Below are 24,959 nucleotides of genomic sequence, written 5' to 3' on the forward strand. Positions count from 1 at the left end.
TATATTTAGTCCATTTTATCACACAATTCAAACGATAAATGCCGTTTTGACGCTCTGTGGCGTGACTGATCATTGATCACAGTTCAAGCGGCCGCGCACGCGATCATCTCTTACTAAAGAATAAACATGAATGAACATCTGAAGGTATGCTGAGGATACATTACAACTTACTGTCGTGTGTGTGTGTGTGTGTGTATATATATATATATATCGATGAAGACCTGTGAAGGCGATCGATCATCTCTTACTAAAGAATAAATATGAATGAACATCTGAAGGTATGCTGAGGATATATTACAGCTTACTGTCATGTATATGTTGTGTAATCACTAAATCAGTGTTTCAACGGCGGAAAGACGTCAATATAACGGCTGTAAACTAAACAATGTCATGTAACGTTAGCATCACATTTACCTCAGGCAGTCATTCAGTGTCAAAACAGACTTTTATTCACTAGAGAAATCAACTCTTTCACTAAATATATGCTCTATATTAGCCGTTATATTCATTATATTCTACTGAACCTGTTAGTGATGTCTTGATTATTTCATGTGTGTTTAAATAAACCTGTCATGAAAATGACAGACACTGTGTATAAATGATTATATTTCAACAACGAATTGGAGAAAAAACTATTTTATAATTAGTAGGGCTGTCAAAAGATGAATCGCGATTAATCGCATTCAAAATAAAAGTTTGTGTTTACATAATATATTTGTGTGTACTCTGTTAATTATTATTTATACATAAATACACACATTCATGTATATATTTAAGAAATATTTGCATGTATATACATTTATATAATCTATAATATATATATAAATATAAATGTTTTATATATAAAAATAATATATTTTTCTTAAATATATACATGGTTGTGTGTGTATTTATATATAAATAATAATTAACAGAGTACACACACATATATTATGTAAACACAAACTTTTATTTTGGATGCGATTAATCTTTTGACAGCCCTAATAATGAGATTTAGAAGTTAATGCAAAAACTGCCTTATGTGAAGTTTACATGTTTGCACACTATGTGTTATTTGAGTGTTGATTATTATACCTAAAAATAAATAGCAACTGAATTACAGCTAATAATTTGGGCTCTGTTTAATATTAATGTGCAAGTAAGGGATCGCTATATAATTTACAGAAATATCTTCAATAAACTTTTAGATATAATTTAATTAATTCAAGGACAGACACTTTTTTTTCTTCTTCAGTAAACCACTGTTAAATATAAAAATAAATGTTGTAAAACTGCTGTACCGAACCGTCAGTTAACGTAACGTAACGTAACGTTACACCTCTACTGTCAGTCTTTAATTTTTTATTTGTGTCATGCGTCACACTTCCTCCTGTTAAATGAAAGGTAGCATTAATATGTATTTAAGACGAAGGTCACTTTTTTTCAAGTTATACACTTCAAATTTCCATTTGTCTGCATCCTTGCCTGATCACATTTACTTTTTTTTTTAGTATGCACGTCTAATCGTGCTCTTACAGTATGGGTGCTGGAAGCGGTCAAAATGGATTTAAAGACTCTGTAATAAAGGTGTTTCATCTATATTTTTGCATTTAACCCTAAAAAGGGCAAGACCATAAAGAGACATCAAAAAATTCATATATTGCTATTTTCCATCTTATTAGGACACAAATAATACAATTTAATGTTTAAAAAAATAAATAAATAAACATAACTTTTATTTTTGATTTTAATGTTTGTATATGCTATACATTAATTATTATACATAATTTATTTTAATTGTATTACTCTTTGATTTTAATGTTTATATTATATATTAATTATTATAGAGTATATATTACTATTGATTAATGTTAATATTCATGTTAATTATACATCATTAATGTAACTTTTTTTAAATGTTTCTATAATATATATATATATTTAGCTTTCCAGTGATTTCAGGCTTTTGAATTATTGCATGGTGTAGTAACTGATGCCAAAAACCAAGTAATTACCCATTTCTATATCGGTGTTGGGTCGATGTTTTTTATATCAGCCAGCTTCTCTTAATACCTCTGCTTGGCACTGGTAATAAGTTTATCCCTGTAAGGGCCCTTTTCTTTTGCTGCATTTTTCTCCATTTCTTAATTTGTTCTTAATTTGAATTTTTAATTCGTCTTTCCTCCTCCGTCTCTGTATATCACTCTTACAATGTTGCCCCTGGCAACCGATAGCGTGGGATCCCAAAATGGTGGACATTCTCATTCTCAATAGGCTAGGGGTGTAGTGTTTCTTTACTAAAGTGACGTCGCCAGTTACTAAGACAAACAAAGGAAAAACTTTTCCATTTTTAGTACATCATTGTTGTGTAAACGTGTAGTACATTTATGGAAGTTCGTTTCCGCCACAGAATTAAACATTTTAAAAGATAATTGCGACTTTTTATCTCACAATTTTGAGTTTACATCTCACAATTCAGACTTTTTTTTTATCAGAATTGCTAGATTCTGCAATAGCGAGATATAAAGTCAGAATTACGAGTTACAGTCAGAATTGCGTGATATAAACAATTGTAAGATATAAAGTCAGAATTGCGAGTTATAAAGTCAGGATTACGAGTTATAAAGTCAGAATTACGTGATATAAAGTCAGAATTACGTGATATAAAGTCAGAATTACGTGATATAAAGTCAGAATTACGTGATATAAAGTCGGAATTGCGAGTTATAAAGTCAGAATGTGAGTTATAAAGTCAGAATTACGGGATATAAATTCGGAATTGTGAGATATAAACACAATTGTGTGATATAAAGTCAGAATTACGAATTATAAAGTCAGAATTACGTGATGTAAAGTCGGAATTGCGAGTCATAAAGTCAGAATTACGTGACAAATTCGGAATTGTGAGATAAACACAATTGTGTGATATAAAGTCAGAATTACGTGATGTAAAGTCGGAATTGCGAGTTATAGTCAGAATTACGTGATGTAAAGTCGGAATTGCAAGTTATAAAGTCAGAATTACGTGATGTAAAGTCGGAATTGCGAGTTATAAAGTCAGAATTACATGATATAAAGTCAGAATTGCGAGTTGTAAACACAATTGTGTGATATAAAGTCAGAATTACGTGATATTAAGTCAGAATTGCGAGGTATAAATAACAATTGTGAGATATGAAGTCAGAATTACGAGTTATAAAGTCAGAATTACCTTTTTATTTTTTGGTGGAAACAAGCTTCCATATAAATGACTAAATCTTTAACTAAAATTAAAACGAAAGCTGAAAATATAAAGATAAAATTTTTTAAATATTAATAAACACTATAATTGTATCTCTTTCGGATTCAAAATCAAAATCTTGGAATAGAAAACAATATCATGTAGGCATTATGGCACAAATCACAACTTTTATTAAACATTTAATTAGACAATTTTATACAAAACAGAAATAATACACACAGCTACCACTTAAAAAAACAGCTCACACATGTAAAGTCTGCACGTTTGAAATGCTTTAGAAAAATAAGACGGTTCGTTTGCTTCTGTGAGAGACACAAAGATCCCACGAAGAAACCCTGAGAGGATCCCGGAAACTAATGAAGGAATGCGCTGCAAAATTCGGGAACTTGGCTTTGTGATCTACGATAAGAGCTACATATTCGGTTATGTGAAAGAACTCAATCTGCATTTAAAATCCTCACTATCAAGTGCACATTCCCACAGGAACTCAGGAGAATAAGCTCATCATCGGCTCCGCAGACACACACACACACACACACATCAGTGGCTAATGAATACCTGTTCATTCAGTCTGCAATCGCAGCCCATTAGTGGTGAACATGATACACAAATCGCATGTCTTTAAAAATCTCGTTTCGGACGAGTATTGTACTACACACAATAAAAAGAAAGGCTAAAAAAAATCTCCACATTGCCACCACATTTCCTCTAAGCTGCTAAAATGCATCTAAAAATGCTTCCGTATCTAGTCGAGGTCAACATGACTAAATCCAATGGGATCCAACACACCATTAGTGCTTTGTGTGTGTGGCTCTTAAAATCGAGCACAATCCTAAAGTAACTGTTCTCCGCGAGTCCAAAGGCGAGGGTTAGAGCAGGAGCGGTGTGGTTTCGCCGGCCGGTTCGGAGCGCAGCGTGAGCTGGCGGATGCGTTCGAGGATTCGGGCGGATAAAGACGGCTTGTGGTGGCTGGGATCCAGGACGTTGGTTTTCCGGCGCTCTCGCTCTTGCTTCCACATCACGTACGGGCTCGGCGGGAAAAACGGCCGCGACTTTTCCCGATACAGCTGCACCACGATTCCCGAAACACCCAGAACGACCCACACGGTGATCAGGATGAAATCTGGAGAAACCGCACACATGACAAACTTTTTATAGTGGTGAACGGAAACTACGGCAAATATCATTTCCCATTTGCCTCTAGGGGCCTATGAAATCAGTTTTATGCATCCCAAAATCTGTGTTATTTCTGTTTTTACTATTCTGTTTTTACAAAAATGTAATGGCCCATATAATATTTTGTTTTCAAAAGTAAAAGAAAGAGCAGAGACCCTCTGTTTCTAAACAAACAAACCCAGGGTAAACATTTTAACTAACCACACATTCACCAGTTGATTAAGATGATAGATTTGTCTATTTGAATATGCAAATGAGGCCATATCTAATTTGCATACATTTCCATAATAGAAGGATGTTTTCAGATTTTTTATTTTATTGACATATTTGAGTGATTTCGGATCTCTTATCCGTATATGGACCAGAAAATACTGTCAACAGTCAGAAAATAACATTTTTAAAGAATAAAATCATGTGAATGTCATATGAACAAAACCCTGAAACACCTTCAGGATATAGATGGGAATAAAACTGTAAAGTTTGGTGTTTGTGAAGCTGCTGAAATGGAGATTTCTGACTCGAAACATGTGGCCTTTAAAAAGATGTACTGACAATAAAATCTACAGACGTAAATGGATAAAGTGTAATAAAGTAAAGTGCTTAAACAAACCCGGTTTTATTCTAGCTTTGTGCATTTCTTTTTTATCAACACTTAAATATGGGTACGTTTCATAAAAAAAAGCTACATTTTGATCACATTATTTTACATATGCATCGGCTTGCATACGAACGATTGCTTGTTTTTGCGTCTTCTTCGCCTGTGTTTTGATCAGGAGATTCTTACTCTTTCACAAGATGCGTAATTCACCCTTAGTCGCGAGTTTGATTGACAGGTGATCTGACCAATCACATCGCCATTTTGTCCGACAAAGCAGTCAGGAGGGTTAGTGTTAGTTAGTATTTTCTCACAAATAACGGAAAATTCCGTGTTTGGCGGGGAACGAGTTAATGGTTATTCAATTTTAGTAAATCAAAAAACATGACCAATTAATTTAAATCATCAAACTTATACAATTTAACAAACATGTAATAAAAGTTAAAAAAAGTACATGTTTAGGGCCCTATGAAATATGATTTTTTTTGCTCTAATTCCATTTTATTTTTTAATACATTCGGTGTTTTCTGTATTCCATTTTAATGGTTTATTTAAATTTTAATAATCAAAAAGCTCATCTAATTAATTGAATTCACAAAAACAAATGATTATAAAAAATGTTTTACATGCGTTAAATGTATGTTTAAAGTGTTATCAGGTTTATTATCGTTAATTGAAATACAGCGAAGATAAAATATAAATATTATTTGAAAAAATGTATGTTGGAAATAAATTGCAGAAATAAGTTAAGCACTAAAACGTTTAAATGGAAATAAATTAGGGCTGTCAAAAGATTAATCGCGATTAATCGCATCCAAAATAAAAGTTTGTGTTTACATAATATATGTGTGTGTGTACTCTGTTAATTATTATTTATATATAAATACACACACAAGCATGTATATATTTAAGAAAAAAATATTTTAATATATAAAACATTTATATTTATTATAGATTATATAAATGTATATACAGTATATACTTGCAAATATTTCTTAAATATATACATGAATGTGTGTGTATTTATATATAAATAATAATTAACAGAGTACACACACACATATATTATGTAAACACAAACTTTTATTTTGGATGCGATTAATCGCGATTAATCTTTTGACAGCCCTACAATAAATAAAAATTGAAACTAACAAAAATGTAATTTAGTCCTAAATAGAAATATAATAAATAATAATAGAAATGACAAAAACACACATAATGAATACTAAAAATGTAACTAAAATTAACATAACAAAAAAATATTATTTTTTTCATTTCTAAAGCCGTGTTTCCACCTAAATTACTCGGAACAATTTGTCCCAGGAACGTTTTCCCCCAGACCTATTGCTGTCTGCATTTGTACGCGGTCTAAAGTCCCCTGAAGATTAAGTAAATTAGTCCGCTGATGTAGGACTGCGCACGACTTTCCAGTTCCTGCAGGATTTCGTCCTCCGCATATAAGCTTAATAAAGCCTGAACCTTGACGTCGTTCAACCGTCGTATTTTTTAAACTCCATTGTTGATTCGAATAGCAAACAACTACTGTACACTAGGGCTGTCACTAACGACTATTTTGGTAATCGAATAATCGATCGATTATTAATCGGGTAATCAGATTTTCTTTTGTGGTAATAAACGACCTATGCAAACAATAGCCTTTAAAATGACTTGAATATCATATAATATTTGGTTCAAATAAAGTATCAAAAGCAAGTAATTGTATGGTTTTATAGAACAACACATACATACATTATAAACAATTATCTTATGTACATTATGTATTATAACAAATGCCTGCAGACGGCGCCAATGCCTGGTGATTATTGTTGTCCCACTTTACAGCAGATCAAATCATTGTTTAATATTAAAGCTACACTGTGTGATATTTTCCCCCATCTAGCGGTTTAAAGGTATACGACCATCCAGTGAATATTAGTTTCTCTTCCTCTCAATTCCGATTTTGTTTTAACTCCTACGGTGGCCGATTTAGTACAAGATTAACATGGCTTCCAGTTTAACCTCGTCCGCATTCGACACGGTTCCATCGAGTGTTAAAACGCCAAAGGCGAAGCTTGAATTTACGGGTATGTCCCTCTTTGGCTAATGTACTTTCAAGATGGAGGGGCAACATGGCGACCCGCATTCGAACCCTCACCCGTATGTATTTACAATGGCATATTATAAACTTACGAGAATACTTTATTACTTGAAAGAAGTAAATATACATTAATGAGCACATATATTTTTGAAAGAACTAAGTGTTTTTAGCTAAGAATAAACTAAAAAAGTTACACAGTGTAGCTTTAATCGAGGATTTTTTTTAAATCGAGTACTCGAATTCGACCCTAGTAAACACACCGCAACAGAGTTTTAAAAATGGCTGTTGAAATAAAATACTTTGTGGAGTCAACCAATCAGCATGTTCAGCGGCCAAATCCCACCCCCGAAACTTCCTGAACTTTGAAAATGTACTACCTCGTGAGCAGGGACTTTCTGAGGGGGGGCATTTTTACCCCGGACTTCATTTCCCTGATCCCTGTGGTCGAAACACACACTGAGTACCACCCATATGGCCCTAGATCCAGGGGAAAGTGACCTACCGATATCCTGCAGAGGAACAGAGATAAACGCTCGGCTGAAGTTGTCGTTGAGGAAGCGTTTCAGGACGTCCAGCGTGATGTAGGACAGACTGGTGTAGGTGTAGGCGTTGACGGTCAGGACAACTGCATATGCACCAACCACTCCACATGTGATTATATTGCCCTAAAACATACAGTAAACATGTGCATTCATTTGAGTGTCTGATATGAGTCGAGTAAATATATACACTACTGATCAAAGGTCTGGAATAATTACACATTTTTCAATGTTTTTGGAAAGAAGTCTCTCACCAAGGCTGCGTTTATTTGATCAAAAACACACTAAAAATAGTGAAATATTATTATAATTTAAAATAACTGTTTTCTATGTGAATATATTGTAAAGTGTAATTTATATCATGTGATCAAAGCTGAATTTATCATCATTACTCCAGTCTTCAGTGTCAGAGAAATCATTCTCATATGAGGATTTGCTGCTCAAGAAACATTAATTATTCACATTTATTATTCGAAAAGTTATTTTAATAACCCTCTGGTGTTCTTCTGTCATTTTTGACAGAAAAAAAAAATTACGTTTTGAATTCTTTACTTCATCGGAATGGCACAAAACTTGGGTTTTTGCACTTGCTGTGTGAACACACAAACAAAAATCATACATGATTTGAAAAGGTTAAATGGTCCTGAAAAAAATATCACACTTGTGTTCCTTGTGGTCAAAAATGAGCGCATTGGAAATTAATTTCATCTAGTGGAGGCGTTTGGTACTGTGCCCTAACAAAATCTGACTGAAAGCTCATTTTTTGAGATATCAACCTTAAATTTGGAACACAACTTGTTTAGATTGCAGTTTTAAAGTAAAAATGTAAAATATTAATTTTGTGCATTTTTCATAAACGTAAAACTTTTAAAAAAATTCACTTCAGCAATAATCTACCACGTGTCATCTTTAAAAAGAGATCAAACTGCTCTAAAACATTCAAGATTTACGACAAGATTTGTAAATCTTGCGACATTTATTCAAGATTGAAGGATCTATTGACAGAAATGCAATATAATACACAACTATGTTTTCAGGTAATAATGTTTTTATTACCTTAGAATGAGCCGTTTCTATCTACACACACCGCGGGTCCCCTTATAGTGAAGCCGCCATGTTTCTACGGTAGCCCTAAACGGACAAACTTCTCTACAGAGCTCTAGCTACTCTCTGCTCTCTCAGACGACATCTTTGTCCTGTGTCAGCCACCGTAGCTTCTCTATGTGCTCGGAAAGAGGGGTGAGCGGTTGCAATTCACAACCTCACCACTAGATGCCGCCAAAACTTACACACTGCACCTTTAAGTTGGACATTTCCTTTTCAGGTCAATAAATGAAATATAACTATAACATAAATCTAATTTAGTACTATAAAATCCCCTAAAAACATTAAATAAAAACATTATCGAACTAAAATATGATACTTTCATTTCACTGAAATAAAAAAAGTCACATTTGACCGCCACACGAAGACCACCAGAGGGTTAAATTGTAATAATACTTCACAATATCACTGTAGTTTTGATCAAATAAATGCAGAATGGTGAGCAGAAGAGACTTCCTTCAAAAGGCAAAAGTCTCACCTCTCTAGGCCACCTGATGAAGAATAAAGGAACAACCACCATTATGCAAACAAACACCACCCAGAACACCACATCATTATGGAATATAGGAAGATCACCTGGAGGGAAAACAACCAATAATGAACATTATTATCGGCAACAAATCTGAATTTAAGCTGCTGCACAACCCGAGTTATCCTGAACATGAGACATGCTTCATATTAAAGTCGACATGGAATTTAATATATAGATCATACTGCAAACAACCCCAAGCTTACAGAAGAAAATATCCATCACTCCTTCTGTTTCATTGCATTAAGCGCTTCAAACAAACACCTCGGCTTGCCCTGTCAGCTGCTTTGACAGATTATAAGCTATTTAATACATGTTTTCCCCACAGCATAACTTGCATTTTTCAGTTATATAACTGTTTTATTTTGTTGTGCATAAATATGCCTTTTTATTGCACATTAAATGTACGTTTAAAAGTGGTAGCCAGTTTATTATTGGTAATTTCTGTTAATGAAGCTAAAATGTTTTATTTGAAATACTTCAAGTAAATGAAAATGAGACATCAGTTTAAGCTGAAGCACTAACAATTTTAAATGGATTTAAAAAAATAAATAATCCTAAATAGAAATGTGTGTGTTTTTGTCATTTTATTAGTTTTTTAAAATAACAAACAGGGTTCCCGCGGGGTCTTAAAAAGTCTTATATTTCAAAATCTAAATTTTAGGCCTTAAAAAGTCTTAAATTCGCTGAAGTATTGAGTTCTAGGTCTTAAATAATTTTAAACAGGTCCTAATTTTTCTACGTCCATGTAACGCTACCTCTAATGCTCATTGAAATGCTCTCGCAGCGCTTTTGTGTGTGTGTGTGTGTATGTGTTTATTCCGGGAAACAGTACTTAAGCTATTTAAAGTTTTTATTTTATTATTGACTGTTTACTTGATTACTTGAGATCTTATTAAGCAGTTGCTTATTGCTGTGGTTTAGGCCTACTTGTAAGATTTCTGGTCATATTTCCCACCCTATAAGCGATCGTGTTATTAAAGCTAGGTAGCACACCACTGGCCTAGCCTTTTTTTTTTTTTGTAAGATACCAAACAATATTTATGCATTTTGTTTGTTTTATTGTCGTGTGTAACTATTGTGCATCTAACATAATATGGTAAATGTGGCATCCTAATTATGAAAAAAAAAAAACATGTACATTTCAAGTAATTTTTCTCAAACAAATCACCCAAAAAATATATTTATATATATTGTGAAATTCTGGTGGGATTGAGCTGTGGGGAAGAACAAGTTTACTGATACTTTGTTCAATTTGAATAAATTAATTTGCTTTGTGAGTCATTTTGTGATTCTGCATTTCCTTTGTAAAAAAAATGTTATTGCGTGATATAGGTCTTAAATTTAATTCATAATGGTCTTTAAAAGGTCTTAAAAAGTCTAGACTTGGTGAAACCTGCAGAAACCCTGAACAAAATTACTAAAAATGTAACTAAAATTAACATGAAAACTAAAAATGAAAGCTAATTCAAAATATTAATAAAACTAAAATAACAAGACGGACTGTTTTAATGAGGTATAAATATAATTAAATAACTATAACCAGATAATTGAATGAATACGTTTAGTCTGTGATTTTGTTTTACTTTATAAAGTTTTAGAATGTAATATGTTTATATTTTAACCCTTTTTACACAATTTATAACATATATGTATAACAAAAAGACAATAATTGTTGTTGCAGCCCTGCATTTTACCACCAAGAAGACAATAAAGAGTATATTCTGAGTATAAGATGAAAACTTTAAAGTCGGCATGAAACGGAAGTTGAGATCGTCTTTTTCTCCTTATTGTGACGTATATCCGAGTGAAACGGCTTCTGAAATTAGAAAAAAATGTAGGGCGAGGCTTGATTTCGTCCTTCGGGAATTGATTGGATCGTTGGAAGTTGGGCGTTGCTAACAAAATGGAGGCAGATTTGAAGTTCGCACTCAGTTGTGGAGAAAAACTCGATCTATCTCTTAAATAAATTTATTTTCTCTCTAAATCTTTTCTACATAATGTTACTGAGCATATTTCCTCACTTTTCGCTGGTTTATGCTACAGATTTTACTTATTTTAAGCCTTTTATGGCTCTATTTCTGTAAAGCTTTTTTCTCAGCTCTCCCTTATAAGGGCGCGCGCCGTAAGCGCGTTCACACGCTGCATTCCTCAGTGCGAGTCGTCACGATAAGCTGTTCGTCCGAATATATTGAGTAATTTTTACATTAAAAAAAGCTTTTATTTCTCATATATTTCTCTCTTTTTGCCTCAAGTCCTTCTTGAAGAAGGTATTGTGTTTACCGAGAAAAATGCACCTAACCACGATCAGTGACATGTTTCTGAGAGGTGCAGAAACGAGACGGGGCAATAACCCCGCCCTCACACCATAACCCCGCCCTCGCGCCATAACCCCGCCCTCACACCATAACCCCGCCCTCACGCCATAACCCCGCCCTCACGCCATAACCCCGCCCTCACGCCATAACCCCGCCCTCGCACCATAACCCCGCCCTCACGCCATAACCCCGCCCTCACACCATAACCCCGCCCTCGCACCATAACCCCGCCCTCGCACCATAACCCCGCCCTCGCACCATAACCCCGCCCTCGCACCATAACCCCGCCCTCGCACCATAACCCCGCCCTCGCGCCATAACCCCGCCCTCACGCCATAACCCCGCCCTCACACCATAACCCCGCCCTCGCACCATAACCCCGCCCTCGCGCCATAACCCCGCCCTCACGCCATAACCCCACCCTCGCACCATAACCCCGCCCTCGCACCATAACCCCGCCCGCGCACCATAGCCCCGCCCTCGCACCATAACCCCGCCCTCGCGCCATAACCCCGCCCTCACGCCATAACCCCGCCCTCACACCATAACCCCGCCCTCGCACCATAGCCCCGCCCTCGCACCATAACCCCGCCCTCGCGCCATAGCACATGACCGGGAGAGAAGAGAAGTCGTTTCGATGGGGGAGGGAAAGTTAACATATTTGATTAAAGATTATAAGGGTAAATTAATTTTTTTAAAATAATGAAGTGCACAGATAAATCAGTTATAGTAAACACTACAATATTAATATTAAAATACGAATTGTAAAATTTGATTTCATGCCGCCTTTAATTGTTATGAAACAGGTTTTGAACATGATTTCTTACCAAGTGGAGTGAAAAAGGTGATAGAGGAGATGTGAAATCCAAGAATGAGGCCGACCACCAACACGCAGGCCATGACAGAACCAAACCGCCACCAGCTCATCACCAGGGCCACGCCCCCGACCACGCCCATCAGCGCCGTCAGAGCCAATCGGACTGGGGAGAGACGCTCATTGTTAAGGCAAGACATTACAGGTGAACAGGGTAAACATTTTAACTAACCACACATTCACCAGTTGTTTAAAGAGCACCTATCATGGAATTTTGAAATGTACCTTTCATGTAGTGTGTAACATAGATCTAAGTGAACAAAAACATCCTGCAAAGTTTGAAATATGACAGTGCACCGTATGTTTAGTTATTTTCTTTCAAAAGTAAGAGTCGACTCTGAGTCATTTTTAAGAATCGTTAGAAGACCGAAGCTTTTTCTCTGACTAGATGACGTCAACTTGTCAAGTTATTTGACTACGATACGCCCACTTATTGCGCTCCAAGACGCCAGTGAAAACTAGAAAACATCATGGCCACGAGACGCTGTGTTCTGAAGTGCGACTCAAAAGCAAACTTTTCATCTGCCCAAGGATGAGCATTTGAAGACTAAGTGGCTTGAAGACAAACCATACATCATCGCGATTGTGTGTTTATTAGTCTTCAAATGTCTCTATTTGCATGTTTCGCGATCTCAGGAAGCTTTTATTATGGACTTCTATTATGGCACATGGTTCTTCTTCGTCTGTGTGTATCATATATAAGCCCTCCGGCTGCCAGGATGATTGAAAACAACACATAAGAGACTCAATCGCTCATGATTAGGCTACATCTGCGCATTTTGAGGAAGTATTGAATAAAAAATACTCCTCTGTTTAGAAATTTGACACAGACATATGAGAATCTATCAATATATCTCCTCATCTGCACACTTTTGAACTAAAAGCCCTGAGGGATGTTGATTTGTCGCGAGTCTTCGTGAGGAGAATAGAGGAGTTTTTTTATGAATGAGATCAGCTGAGGCTCATATTACAATCAAACGGTACAGACGCGGTTTTCATATTCATAACTCCTGACACATATTAACAAATTACTGTCACTATAAGACTTTGATGGGCGTTCCGTTTCCGAAAATATCTGCACAGACTAAACCAATCACAACTGACTGGGTCATCGGACCAATCACCGCAGATTAGCGTCACGTAAAGGCGGGGTTTTGAAAAGTGAATCACTAAAGGAATCATTTGAGAATCGCTGTCAAAACAGGTAAAAATAAATGCATATTATAAGAAAACTAAAGTCTTTTTTGTCATTGCATGCATGCAAAACTGTTGTTGGGGACTTCTAAAACAATATTTGGAACATTTTAAATGCCATAATAGGTGCTCTTTAAGATGAAAGATTTGAATATGCAAATGAGGCCATATCTAATTTGCATACATTTCCATAATAGAAGGATGTTTTCAGATTCAAATGTTTTATTTTATTGACATATTTGAGTGATTTCGGATCTCTTATCCGTATATGGACCAGAAAATACTGTCAACAGTCAGAAAATAACATTTTTAAAGAATAAAATCATGTGAATGTCATATGAACAAAACCCTGAAACACCTTCAGGATATAGATGGGAATAAAACTGTAAAGTTTGGTGTATGTGAAGCTGCTGAAATGGAGATTTCTGACTCGAAACATGTGGCCTTTAAAAAGATGTACTGACAATAAAATCTACAGACGTAAATGGATAAAGTGTAATAAAGTAAAGTGCTTAAAGTGTACATAACACACACAGTAGGGATGCGCGGTATACCGGTACTGGAAAAATACCGGTATATATTTTATTTCAAACGGTACGATATCATGATTTTGCTCATTTCGGTATATGCTGCTGTTCCGAAGTTCACCGCCAGGTGGCAGCGCGCTACCCAAACTGACGCGAAACCGGCAAATGTGGCAACAGATGAATAGAATAGATGAATACAGCAGTTGAATCTCACTCAACACGCACAAAACTCATTAATAAAAAGAGGAGTTGACGTGAAATGTGGAATTACTTTGCTTATAAAACTGCTGAAGAACCATCAAACCTTGCCAAGCATTAGAAACTTAATTCCTGACTTGTAAGACATTAAGAGATCGACAGGTGAGTGCATAATTCTAACGATTTAATTTAGACATTTTTCTTTTAACACTGATTAACGCACATACATAAGATCGTATCGTTTAAATATAAAGAAATCTCCAGCGTTCGTTTCAACCAGTGACATTTAGATTTCATAATATTTGCACGCATACTATTGCACTATTTACATCCGCGAAAGACATAACCAACTGTGTTTATGTGACGACTCACTAAAGATGGACATTTTTGACATAATTTTGTGTATTTGACTGAGGAAAAACACCTTAATTTGGAATGCGCGAGCTCTTTAGGCTTGTGTGTTTGTTGTTGGTATGAGCACAAAGAAAACTCTCTCTTAAAAAGCTCCCATCCCATATGTATTACGAAATGCTATAAAATCGCTTGCATGTTCAAATTGGCGAGGTTTAAAAAGACGCGGGCAGTGATTTCCGTCAGCTGTCGCGCAACGGAAGCGAAAGTGTTGAATCTGAGCGTGCAGATGCTTTTATAGTGCATGTGCGATTTCTTTTGAAGCCAGAAGCAATTTGCTCATTTTGAGAGAATGGAGACGCGCTGAAATTACTTACAAGAAAGTTTCCAAATGACTGATTGATGTGATAATCTTTGTTGATTAATTTAATAATAAACATTTGCGGTGATTTCCCGCTTCATAAACCCAAAACTTGCGAGAGTGAGTAAAATTATGCGCAATACCCGCATCATAATTCAGACCCTGTGTGGTATTGATTTAATATCGGTACTTCGGTATTAGATTGTGGTACCGTACCGAAGACAAAATTGTGGTATCGAGCCATCCCTAACACACAGTTTCTGCCAGTTAATCTTGAGTATCTATAGAGTAGTGTTGATCCTTCATATCTAGTCTTTAGTTTTATCAGATTTATAAAAGACAGACACACTGCACCGATTCTTTCAGAAAACAGCCGAGTCCGTGGAGGCGTGAAGTTTGCACGTTGTTTTCAAGCCGCATCCGCGCTTCATTATAGAAATGTATTGTTTGCATATTGTGGTGTATACAAACAATGTAATTATGGCCAGGGACAAAACCAGACGTTTAGGAAATACGCCATGGCCAATGAGTGATGTGGATGTTGTCATGTGACTGCATTTTGGTTCGTTTCAACTGGTTCGGACCAAAGCAATCAGTGTGGTGTGAAAAGGAACCAAAAAAGCTGAAAAATGCTACAATGTATAATTGTTTGCCCTTGGTTCGGACCAGATGAACCGAACTAGAGATGTGAAAGCCCCCTAATTCTCCAGTGATTCAGTACATGTGTGACGACTCACGGTCGTAGTCCAGCGATGTGGTTCTGGTGATCAGGATAAAGAAGAGAAACGCCACAAACCCGAAGCCCATACAGAACAGCTCTGAAAAGACACAGAAAGGGACATTTTTTGACTGGTTACATTAAAGTGTGTTTACATGCACTCATTTCCGTCAAGCTCATTTTAGTATCATTGAGATACTAATATAGTTGTTTAAATACTTTGAATAATAAGTTATATATTTTTAAAGTTTTAGTAATTTTGTTGTGTTTTTGTCTCTTTTTTTATTTCTGTATTTTATTTTTATTTCACATGATTTTTTTAGGGGTTCAAACCCATAAGGATTTTTATTATTATTATTATTTTTCTTGTGCCGTAAAACTGATCGTGCAGACCAAACCGTAAATGCTAGAGACTTGAAACTTTGTCAGATGGTAGTACAAAAATCGAGGAGAAGTTGACAGAGTATGACCCCGATTGGCCAATAGATGGCGCTACAGCAATCAAAAGGGCTCATAAGGGCACCTGATACATGAACCCGTACCAAAACACTAAAAGTCACAGAAGATGACCATTTAAATCTAATGGAGAGAGTGTTGAAATGCCATAAACACTCAGTTATAAAACACTGAATGGACCGTTTGTTGAGCAAGAAGCCTTGACTAACATTACAAGTGGAGAAATGATCTTATGACTCCTTTAAAAACACGCCATCCATTTACGTGTTCAGTATCTATTCTATAGATTATTGACTATAATATCTGTCTAAACTCTGAGGCAAAGACTTTCTCAGACCTAAAAGACTTGTGGTATATTTAGTAGATCAGCAGATATTAATAGCAGTAACATGATGTGTTTCTAAGAAACTAAAGAAAAACATCACTCACCACATTTGAAGAAGCGATGGCCCAAAAAACACACAAACAGCCCAGCCAAACCGATCAAAGTGAAAAGCACTTTGGTGGAAACTCTCCCTGCCAAAACGACAGAGAAAACCGATTTTAAGCTCTTCTCTCTTTCATATAATTATACCACAACAATATGAAATCGTCAATCGATCAAAGAGCTTCATAATAAAAGCAATACGTAAACATGAAACACATTTAAACAACCAGTAAATCCATAAACGTGTCACAGAAACTATTAAAGAACAATGTTTTCACGTGGGATTTAACAGTTGATGCTGAAGGAGCCGACTTCACACATTAAAGGGGTCATGAACTGGCTTTTAAAACAACTTTATACTGTTGTCTGAGGTCAACTTATGACGTTTGTGTGGTTTTTACATTCAGAAACATCATAATGAATCAGTAATAGGCTATTTTCTGCCCTGGTTTTGAGGCTCTCTGAAGAAACGCTCTGTTTTGATGGGCGTGCCGTACTGAAGACTTGGAAGTAAACGCCCACGGCTATGATTGGATAAGATTTGCATATTTAATGAGCTTCAGCTCCCCTCAGTACATGTGGGGATTGTTTTGAAAAATCTCGCAAAATATCTTTATCAAACAAACAGAATGATTCATCTCTCGTCCATCCGCGATTGATTGGAATGTTATTTTTGTATTACTTGGCCGACCCGATCGGCGAATATAACTGCGAATCGCACACACACGCGCGCAAGAAAGGAATGTTATTTCACTATTTAAGATAGCCCATCGGCAGGGCTGTGATATGTTTTGGTAGCCGGTCTGAAAAACACACAGCCCTGGGACGTTGGGCTTTGCGAGCCCTGGCCCATAATGTTACCGAGTCCGAGTCTGATCACGAATGAACCAATAACACCTCAAATAGAGGATTCTCCCGCCTGTGACCGCGTGCTACGGTATGTAATCAATAGATATCAAACGATCTGTAACAATGCAATACTAACCAGTGTTGGGCAAATTACTGAAAATTAGTAGTTAGTTACAGTTACTAGTTACTTCTTTTAAAAGTAATTGAATTACTTTAACAATTACTGTAAATCAAAAGTAATTAGCTATTAGGGAAAGTTACTTTTATGTCTGCTTTTTAAATGTAAATTTGAACAGTACTGACCAGTCAAACACAATAAATAGGACTGTGCGATATTGAAGAAAAATGCGATATCCTTGTTAAAGGGTTAGTTCACCCAAAAATGAAAATTCTATCATTAATGACTTCCCCTCATGTCGTTCGACACCCGTCAGACCTCCGTTCATCTTCAGACACAAATGAAGATATTTTAGTGTAAATCTGATGGCTCTGAAAGGCCTCCATTGGCTCAATGCACGGTTCACTCTCAAGACCCTTAAAAGGCACTAAAGACGTCGTTACAAAGTCCATCTCACTACAGTGGTTCTACAATAACTTTATGGAGTGACGAGAATAGTTTTTGTGCGCAAAAAACCCCTAAATAACGACTTATATAGTGATGACGATTTCAAAACACGGCATCATGAAGCTTCGAAGCGTTATGAATCAGTGAGTCGAATCAGCAGTTTGAATCACCAAATTTCAGCAGTTTGGCGGTTTGACACGCGATCCGAATCATGATTCAACTCACTGATTCATAACGCTTCGAAGCTTCATGATGCCGTGTTTTGAAATCCCTAGAAGGCATGTGTTTTAATCTCAGTCTGTCTGCAAATCCAGTCTCGACCTGTGACTTGTTTACAAACGAATCCGCGGTGAAATGAAGCGAACAAACGCGCAATGTCTTACACACGTGAGCTGGAACCGGCATGTTTATTGCTCAGTAGCGTGACCCGTTTAGCGGCACGAGTCGGTGGGCGGGGCTTAAGCATTCAATGACGTCAAGGGTCGACATATTCTGAGAGTTTTCTGGGCCTGGTGTCAATAAAAGCTTTTCTTTAACTAACAAGGAAGTTTTCAGCTCCGAGACAAACAGGATATTCTTATATCACGATGAACTTTTATGTATCAAAGGCTCTTTCTCAATTCATCACCCCTTTAATGAAATTTCTTCATTTACGAATACAATAGCGCAGCACAAATCTGAAGCGATGCAGGGAGTCGTTGGTGTTCTGACCTAAATCGCTGCACCCGTCCAGCGTGGAGTTGAAGCTGCAGGCGTAGGTGTGAACGGGGATGTAGGACGCCGACGTGTTGAGCGCCGGATCTCTCACAATCACAGAGAAAATCACACCCTGACCGGGCAAAGAGTTGAAGGAGAACTGCGTCTGCTCATGAGAGGATAAAGACACCACCTGAGAGAGTCGAGAAACCAATCAGTAACATTAGATAGTGCTTTAACTAACAATGAGGGAATACATTTTACAGCAGCTGTTCATGGAAATATTCATGTTAGTTAACAGTAGGGATGCCACAACTCTCAATATAATATTGAAGCGTTCGGTACGGCATTCACGGTTCAATACGCGCTTGTGAATTCGTTCGGTTTTGCATTTAATTAATTATTTTTCTACAAATTCAATCATTTGCCTCCATCCCAATACTGAAAAACGCGACATACATTCACATCACAGGTTAGTGGTGGAGTTATACTCACAGCACACTACAGTTATTCACAATCACCAAAGTTCATTATTTGCATGCGTTTTAAAGCCTTGCCGTTTAAACATTTCATTCGCGTGCTTATGCACAGTTTTAACATGCGCTATTCCGAGCGTGCGCACTAAACGCCTGTCAAACACGCGATTACTGGACTAAGTAGTCGTCTTACTGCGCTAATACTGTCAAATACACACAAGATTAACATAAACACAGTCGGTAATGTCTAAAGTGAAAGTAAAATCGGTGTGTGTCTGTATATTAGATGAACGCAGGTCTTTAATTGACAGCGGCGCAGCCTATAGTGAACACGCTGTCCTTAAAGGGACAGTTCACCTCTAAAATTGTGTCATTATTTACTCACTCTAATATTGTTTCAAACCTGTGTTCATTTCTCGATGACACAATTTTAATTTTTGAGTGAGCTATCCCTTTAATGTTAATACAACAACAAAAGACAAAGAGAAAATCACTTGCTGCTCTTGACTGAAGAACTAATACAGTAGCTTTAATAAGAATCAATGTATATTTTATAGTGAAGTCTGTGAAGTGTTTTATTTTTACATTCATTCATTCAATTTCATACTTAAATGCTGCTGTACAGCTCTGAGTTGCCAGTGTAAATCTTTACATATATATATATATATATTTTATATTATACAATACACTAGGAATGTGTACAAGGGTTTTTTAAAGTAAAGTTTTAAGTTTAAGGTTTTTCATTTCTTTTAAGTAAAATAAAGAAAGAGTATTGCAATAAAAAAATAGTCTTTTTTCTCCTTAACCTCTTGCCGTTTCTGTCGCCTAAGAATAGAAGAGCAAAAAACTGATGTGACAAGCCATCAGAACCGAACCGAAAACCGTGGTTAAAAACGAGGTGTGTATTGAACCGTGGACTAACTGTATTGTTGCATCCCTAGTTAACAGATACAAAATTTGATCTTTATGTTTTTGATAAACATTACCTAACTATTTGGTCTGTTAGTTCTAATGTAGTTAACTAATGTTAAATTTCAACTTATTGCAAAGCTCATAAATAAATGATAAACTAAGAGTGTTTTCAGACCTGTAGATCATTAGCATTTTTCCAAAACATGTGTTGCGTCCAAATTCCCCTACTTATACTACGACCTAAAAGTATGTACTCTTTTTGTGAAGAAAAAGTCGTTTGAGTGTGTAGCAGAAGATTATGCAAGCTTTGGGACATACTACTTCATCATCTTTAACGGACGCTCACTCGCTTAGTTGCGTCCATCCTGTCACTGTTTAAACTGCCCTGTCAATCATCATCACACTTAAAATCCTCCACATTAAGTTTCATTTCCTAATGTAGTCGCACGTTGATCTGGCATTTGTGAGTCTTTAATACAGAGACTCTCCTCGTGTGTTTGCAGTTTACATATAATGATGCATTTACAAGTTACATGGCCAAACGCATCATTACAAAAGATTATAATGTTGTTGCAGATGAAATATAATGTGGATAACATTGAATAAATATATTTTCGTCAGGTTATATACTCATAATTGATCACTCTAAACCTCTCTACTTAACCGCATATCCGTCATAATTGTAGTTTTTTAACACTTTTTACATTTACATTTAGTCATTTAGCAGACGCTTTTATCCAAAGCGACTTACAAATGAGGGCAATAGAAGTAGCTAGAGCAGTCCAAGGGCAACAATATCAACAATATGCAAGTGCTGTAACAAGTCTCAGTTATTCTAGCACGGAACAGAATTTTTTTTTAATTTTATTTATTTATTTTTTTACTTTTTATCCGCGTTTGTAGTTCTAATCGAATCCTCGTCCAACTCGCAATAAATATCAGCCAGGTCGATAATAGTAGACCATCCGGGTATCTTTGGGATACTCTTTTCACGATTTGGGACGTACTGTTTCTATTTAGGATGGATATTATGCGAATTGGGATACAGCAATGGACTTAAATGGTTACAATGTTGCATTTTGAGTCTCTTCTGCTCATCAAGGCTGCGTTTGTTTGATCAAAAATACGGTAAAAATAGTGAAATATTATTACAATTTAAAAATTCTGGTTTCTACGTGAATATATTGTAAGATGTAATTTATATCATGTGATTAAAGCTGAATTTATCATCATTACTCAGTCTTCAGTGTCACATGATCCTTCTCAAATCATTCTTATATGATGATTTGCTGCTTAAGAAACATTTATGATTATTATTGTGTTGAAAATAGTTGACGAGCGTGACTGGAATCTTCATTTATTAATAAACAAACCAAACTAAGGGTGTAAAAACGCACCAGTTTCCTGAAAACAAATGCTATAAATGAGCCAGATGTGAAAAAATAACAAGTTGAAAGGAGGAAGAGAGAGAGAGATTTCACACACTTTTCTGCTGTTGTCCTTTAAGCTCTGCACATTGGCCACTCTCTCCATACCGCCAATCAGACTCTGCTCTGATAGGTCGCCTTCCGGCAGGAAGTACTGATACACCTCATAAACCAGACGCCAACGAGTACTGGAGCCCGTGTCCCCGTCACACGCTGGAGGAATTTCCCCTCTGAAAAAACAAACATGATTTAGATTTTTTGCAACAATATTTTATCAATAAATTATCAACATTAAATTTATCCATGCACATCTTTTATTTATTTTTTATTCATGTTCCTCATGATTTTGAATCAGAATCATCTTTACCCCAAAAATGAAAATTGGCCCATGATTTACTCTCCCTCAAGTCATCCTAGGTGTAAATGACATTCTTCTTTCAGACGAATACAATCGGAGTTATATTAAAAAAAGTCCTGGCTAATCCAAGCAATATAATGGCATTGACTCGATGGGTCGTTTTAAAGTCCATTAAAAGAGCATCCATCCATCATAAAAGGGCATCTATCCATCATAAAAGTGCATCTATCCATCATAAAAGAGCATCTGTCCATCATAAAAGAGCATCTATCCATCATAAAAGTGCATCTATCCATCATAAAAGTGCATCTATCCATCATAAAAGTGCATCTATCCATCATAAAAGTGCATCTATCCATCATAAAAGAGCATCTATCCATCATAAAAGAGCATCTATCCATCATAAAAGAGCATCTGTCCATCATAAAAGAGCATCTGTCCATCATAAAAGAGCATCTGTCCATCATAAAAGAGCATCTGTCCATCATAAAAGAGCATCTATCCATCATAAAAGAGCATCTGTCCATCATAAAAGTGCATCTATCCATCATAAAAGAGCATCTGTCCATCATAAAAGTGGATCGATCCATCATAAAAGAGCATCTGTCCATCATAAAAGAGCATCTGTCCATCATAAAAGAGCATCTGTCCATCATAAAAGAGCATCTGTCCATCATAAAAGAGCATCTGTCCATCATAAAAGTGCATCTATCCATCATAAAAGAGCATCTGTCCATCATAAAAGTGGATCGATCCATCATAAAAGAGCATCTGTCCATCATAAAAGAGCATCTATCCATCATAAAAGAGCATCTATCCATCATAAAAGAGCATCTATCCATCATAAAAGAGCATCTGTCCATCATAAAAGAGCATCTGTCCATCATAAAAGAGCATCTGTCCATCATAAAAGAGCATCCATCCATCATAAAAGAGCATCCGTCCATCATAAAAGAGCATCTGTCCATCATAAAAGAGCATCTGTCCATCATAAAAGAGCATCTGTCCATCATAAAAGAGCATCTGTCCATCATAAACGTGCATCTGTCCATCATAAACGTGCATCTGTCCATCATAAAAGAGCATCTGTCCATCATAAAAGTGCATCTGTCCATCATAAAAGAGCATCTGTCCATCATAAAAGAGCATCTGTTCATCATAAAAGAGCATCTGTCCATCATAAAAGAGCATCTGTCCATCATAAAAGAGCATCTGTCCATCATAAACGTGCATCTGTCCATCATAAAAGAGCATCTATCCATCATAAAAGAGCATCTGTCCATCATAAAAGAGCATCTGTCCATCATAAAAGAGCATCTGTCCATCATAAACGTGCATCTGTCCATCATAAAAGAGCATCTATCCATCATATAACTGCTCCACACGGCTCCGGGGGGTTTATAAAGCCTTCTGAAGCAAAGTGGTGCGTTTGTATAAGAAAAATATCCATATTTAAAACTTTATAGACTAAAATAACTATCTTCCGGCAGATTGCTGTACGCATCGACTGCGTATTGACGAACGCTGAAGCGCAGAGGATCGAGCAAAACTAAATGTAGCATCGGGGATTACACTTTTAGCGCAAGTCGACTCGTGCACTGCTGACCGCCGGAGGTTCGCTATTCTTGTAATAATAAATGCCCTGATGATAAACTCATGACTATTACATTTCTCTCACCTCTCATACCCGATGTTTGCAGGTGCAAAGGTAATCGTGGTCTCAAACAAGTTGTATTGCAGGTAGATGTTCGGATCAATATCCAGCGGAAATACCTGATTACATGCTCCTGGAACGGGATCTGCACACAACAAGACAATCCACACACACACACACACACACACTGAGGATTCTCCATTCCAGACAATAGTGTGTTACTGAGAAGCAGGGCTTAAAAACGGAAAAAAATATCAATGGTTCACTCCGAGCAGAATCGATATTATAGCGTTTCCGTTTTTGCGTTCCTCAATAAACATTACTGTTCCGAAAACGGTTTGATTTGAAAAAATACCGGTTAATAACGTTATTTTAATTTAGCCTATACTTTAAACAAATATGTATAAATAGACGTATTTTCACTCAATAATAATATAACGCATGGTAATTAAACTTGAATATTTATTTCATAACATTTGTAAAACCACAACAGAAATACATGCATTAATTACACAGCATAAACAGCGGACCTGTTTTACTGGAGCGTTAGACAATCGAAAGTGGCTCTTATGCCTAATTCTTTTCAGAAGAGTCTTTGTACATAACTTTTTTTTAAAAATTGCATGAATAAAGAATAAATAAACTGGATAACCATTGCTCTTTTAATGCACCGTCAACTAATTTCAAAGCAAACACTGCGCAACACAGCATCCCATAATCAAATTCAGTCAGCTAATAAAGCTTAATCATTTAATACAATATAGCATTTAATACGAAGCATCAGCCGTCTATATAGAAAACATTGACCTGTCCTGTATTGGCAATCTGAAAGACTATAGGACAAATGTTTGATAGATGCTAGTACTTGGACAGGCTTAAACAGAATCCACAAACTAGCCTAAATCAGTCTATTTGAGCTTAAAGTCGGTACTGCTTATTTAAACGTACGTAAAGAATGTCCTCCAATACCTGCGCTTTCATTGATGACCTCAGCGGGGAAAGAAATGTACTTGAGGCGTGTAAATGCGCGCTCTATACTGACTTGCGTTACCGGTAGATTCATAGATGACATTTCACTCACGCTTGATCCGTCAACGTCACACGCTAAACTACTCTATTCATGATTGGTCACTGCCAAATTAAAATATCAAGGAGAACGATAAAAAAACGTTATTAACCGGTTAATGGTCATTTCAAATTAACGTTTCTGTTCAGAACGATTCAAATTGATTTTGATTTCGTTTTTGTTCCTCTTAAAATGTTGTTCGTTTCCGGTTTTCGTTCCTGAACCGGTTCAGAGCCCTGAAGTAAAGTGTCAGTTCTCTAACCAGCGCTGG

At 36.3% G+C, this 24,959-nt stretch overlaps 1 protein-coding gene across 1 annotated transcript in view; it reads right to left on the bottom strand.

Annotated features, from left to right (window-relative positions):
• Positions 1 to 3,367: 3,367 nt before the first annotated feature.
• The window catches only part of tm7sf3 (transmembrane 7 superfamily member 3), a 27,176-nt gene continuing 5,584 nt past the window's right edge, over positions 3,368 to 24,959 (bottom strand). The window contains exons 3-12 of the mRNA XM_079817029.1: positions 24,951 to 24,959; positions 23,647 to 23,767; positions 21,669 to 21,840; positions 18,811 to 18,988; positions 16,688 to 16,774; positions 15,822 to 15,902; positions 12,407 to 12,559; positions 9,211 to 9,308; positions 7,592 to 7,754; positions 3,368 to 4,343 (exon numbers count right to left, since the gene is read on the bottom strand). The exon at positions 24,951 to 24,959 is cut by the window's right edge and continues 142 nt beyond it. Of these exons, the coding sequence (XP_079673155.1) occupies positions 4,090 to 4,343; positions 7,592 to 7,754; positions 9,211 to 9,308; positions 12,407 to 12,559; positions 15,822 to 15,902; positions 16,688 to 16,774; positions 18,811 to 18,988; positions 21,669 to 21,840; positions 23,647 to 23,767; positions 24,951 to 24,959 (1,316 nt within the window). The 3' untranslated portion in view covers positions 3,368 to 4,089. The remainder of the gene's footprint in view (positions 4,344 to 7,591; positions 7,755 to 9,210; positions 9,309 to 12,406; positions 12,560 to 15,821; positions 15,903 to 16,687; positions 16,775 to 18,810; positions 18,989 to 21,668; positions 21,841 to 23,646; positions 23,768 to 24,950) is intronic.

Source organism: Gobio gobio, assembly GCF_949357685.1.
Source record: "Gobio gobio genome assembly, chromosome: 5".
Classification (NCBI taxonomy): domain Eukaryota; kingdom Metazoa; phylum Chordata; class Actinopteri; order Cypriniformes; family Gobionidae; genus Gobio; species Gobio gobio.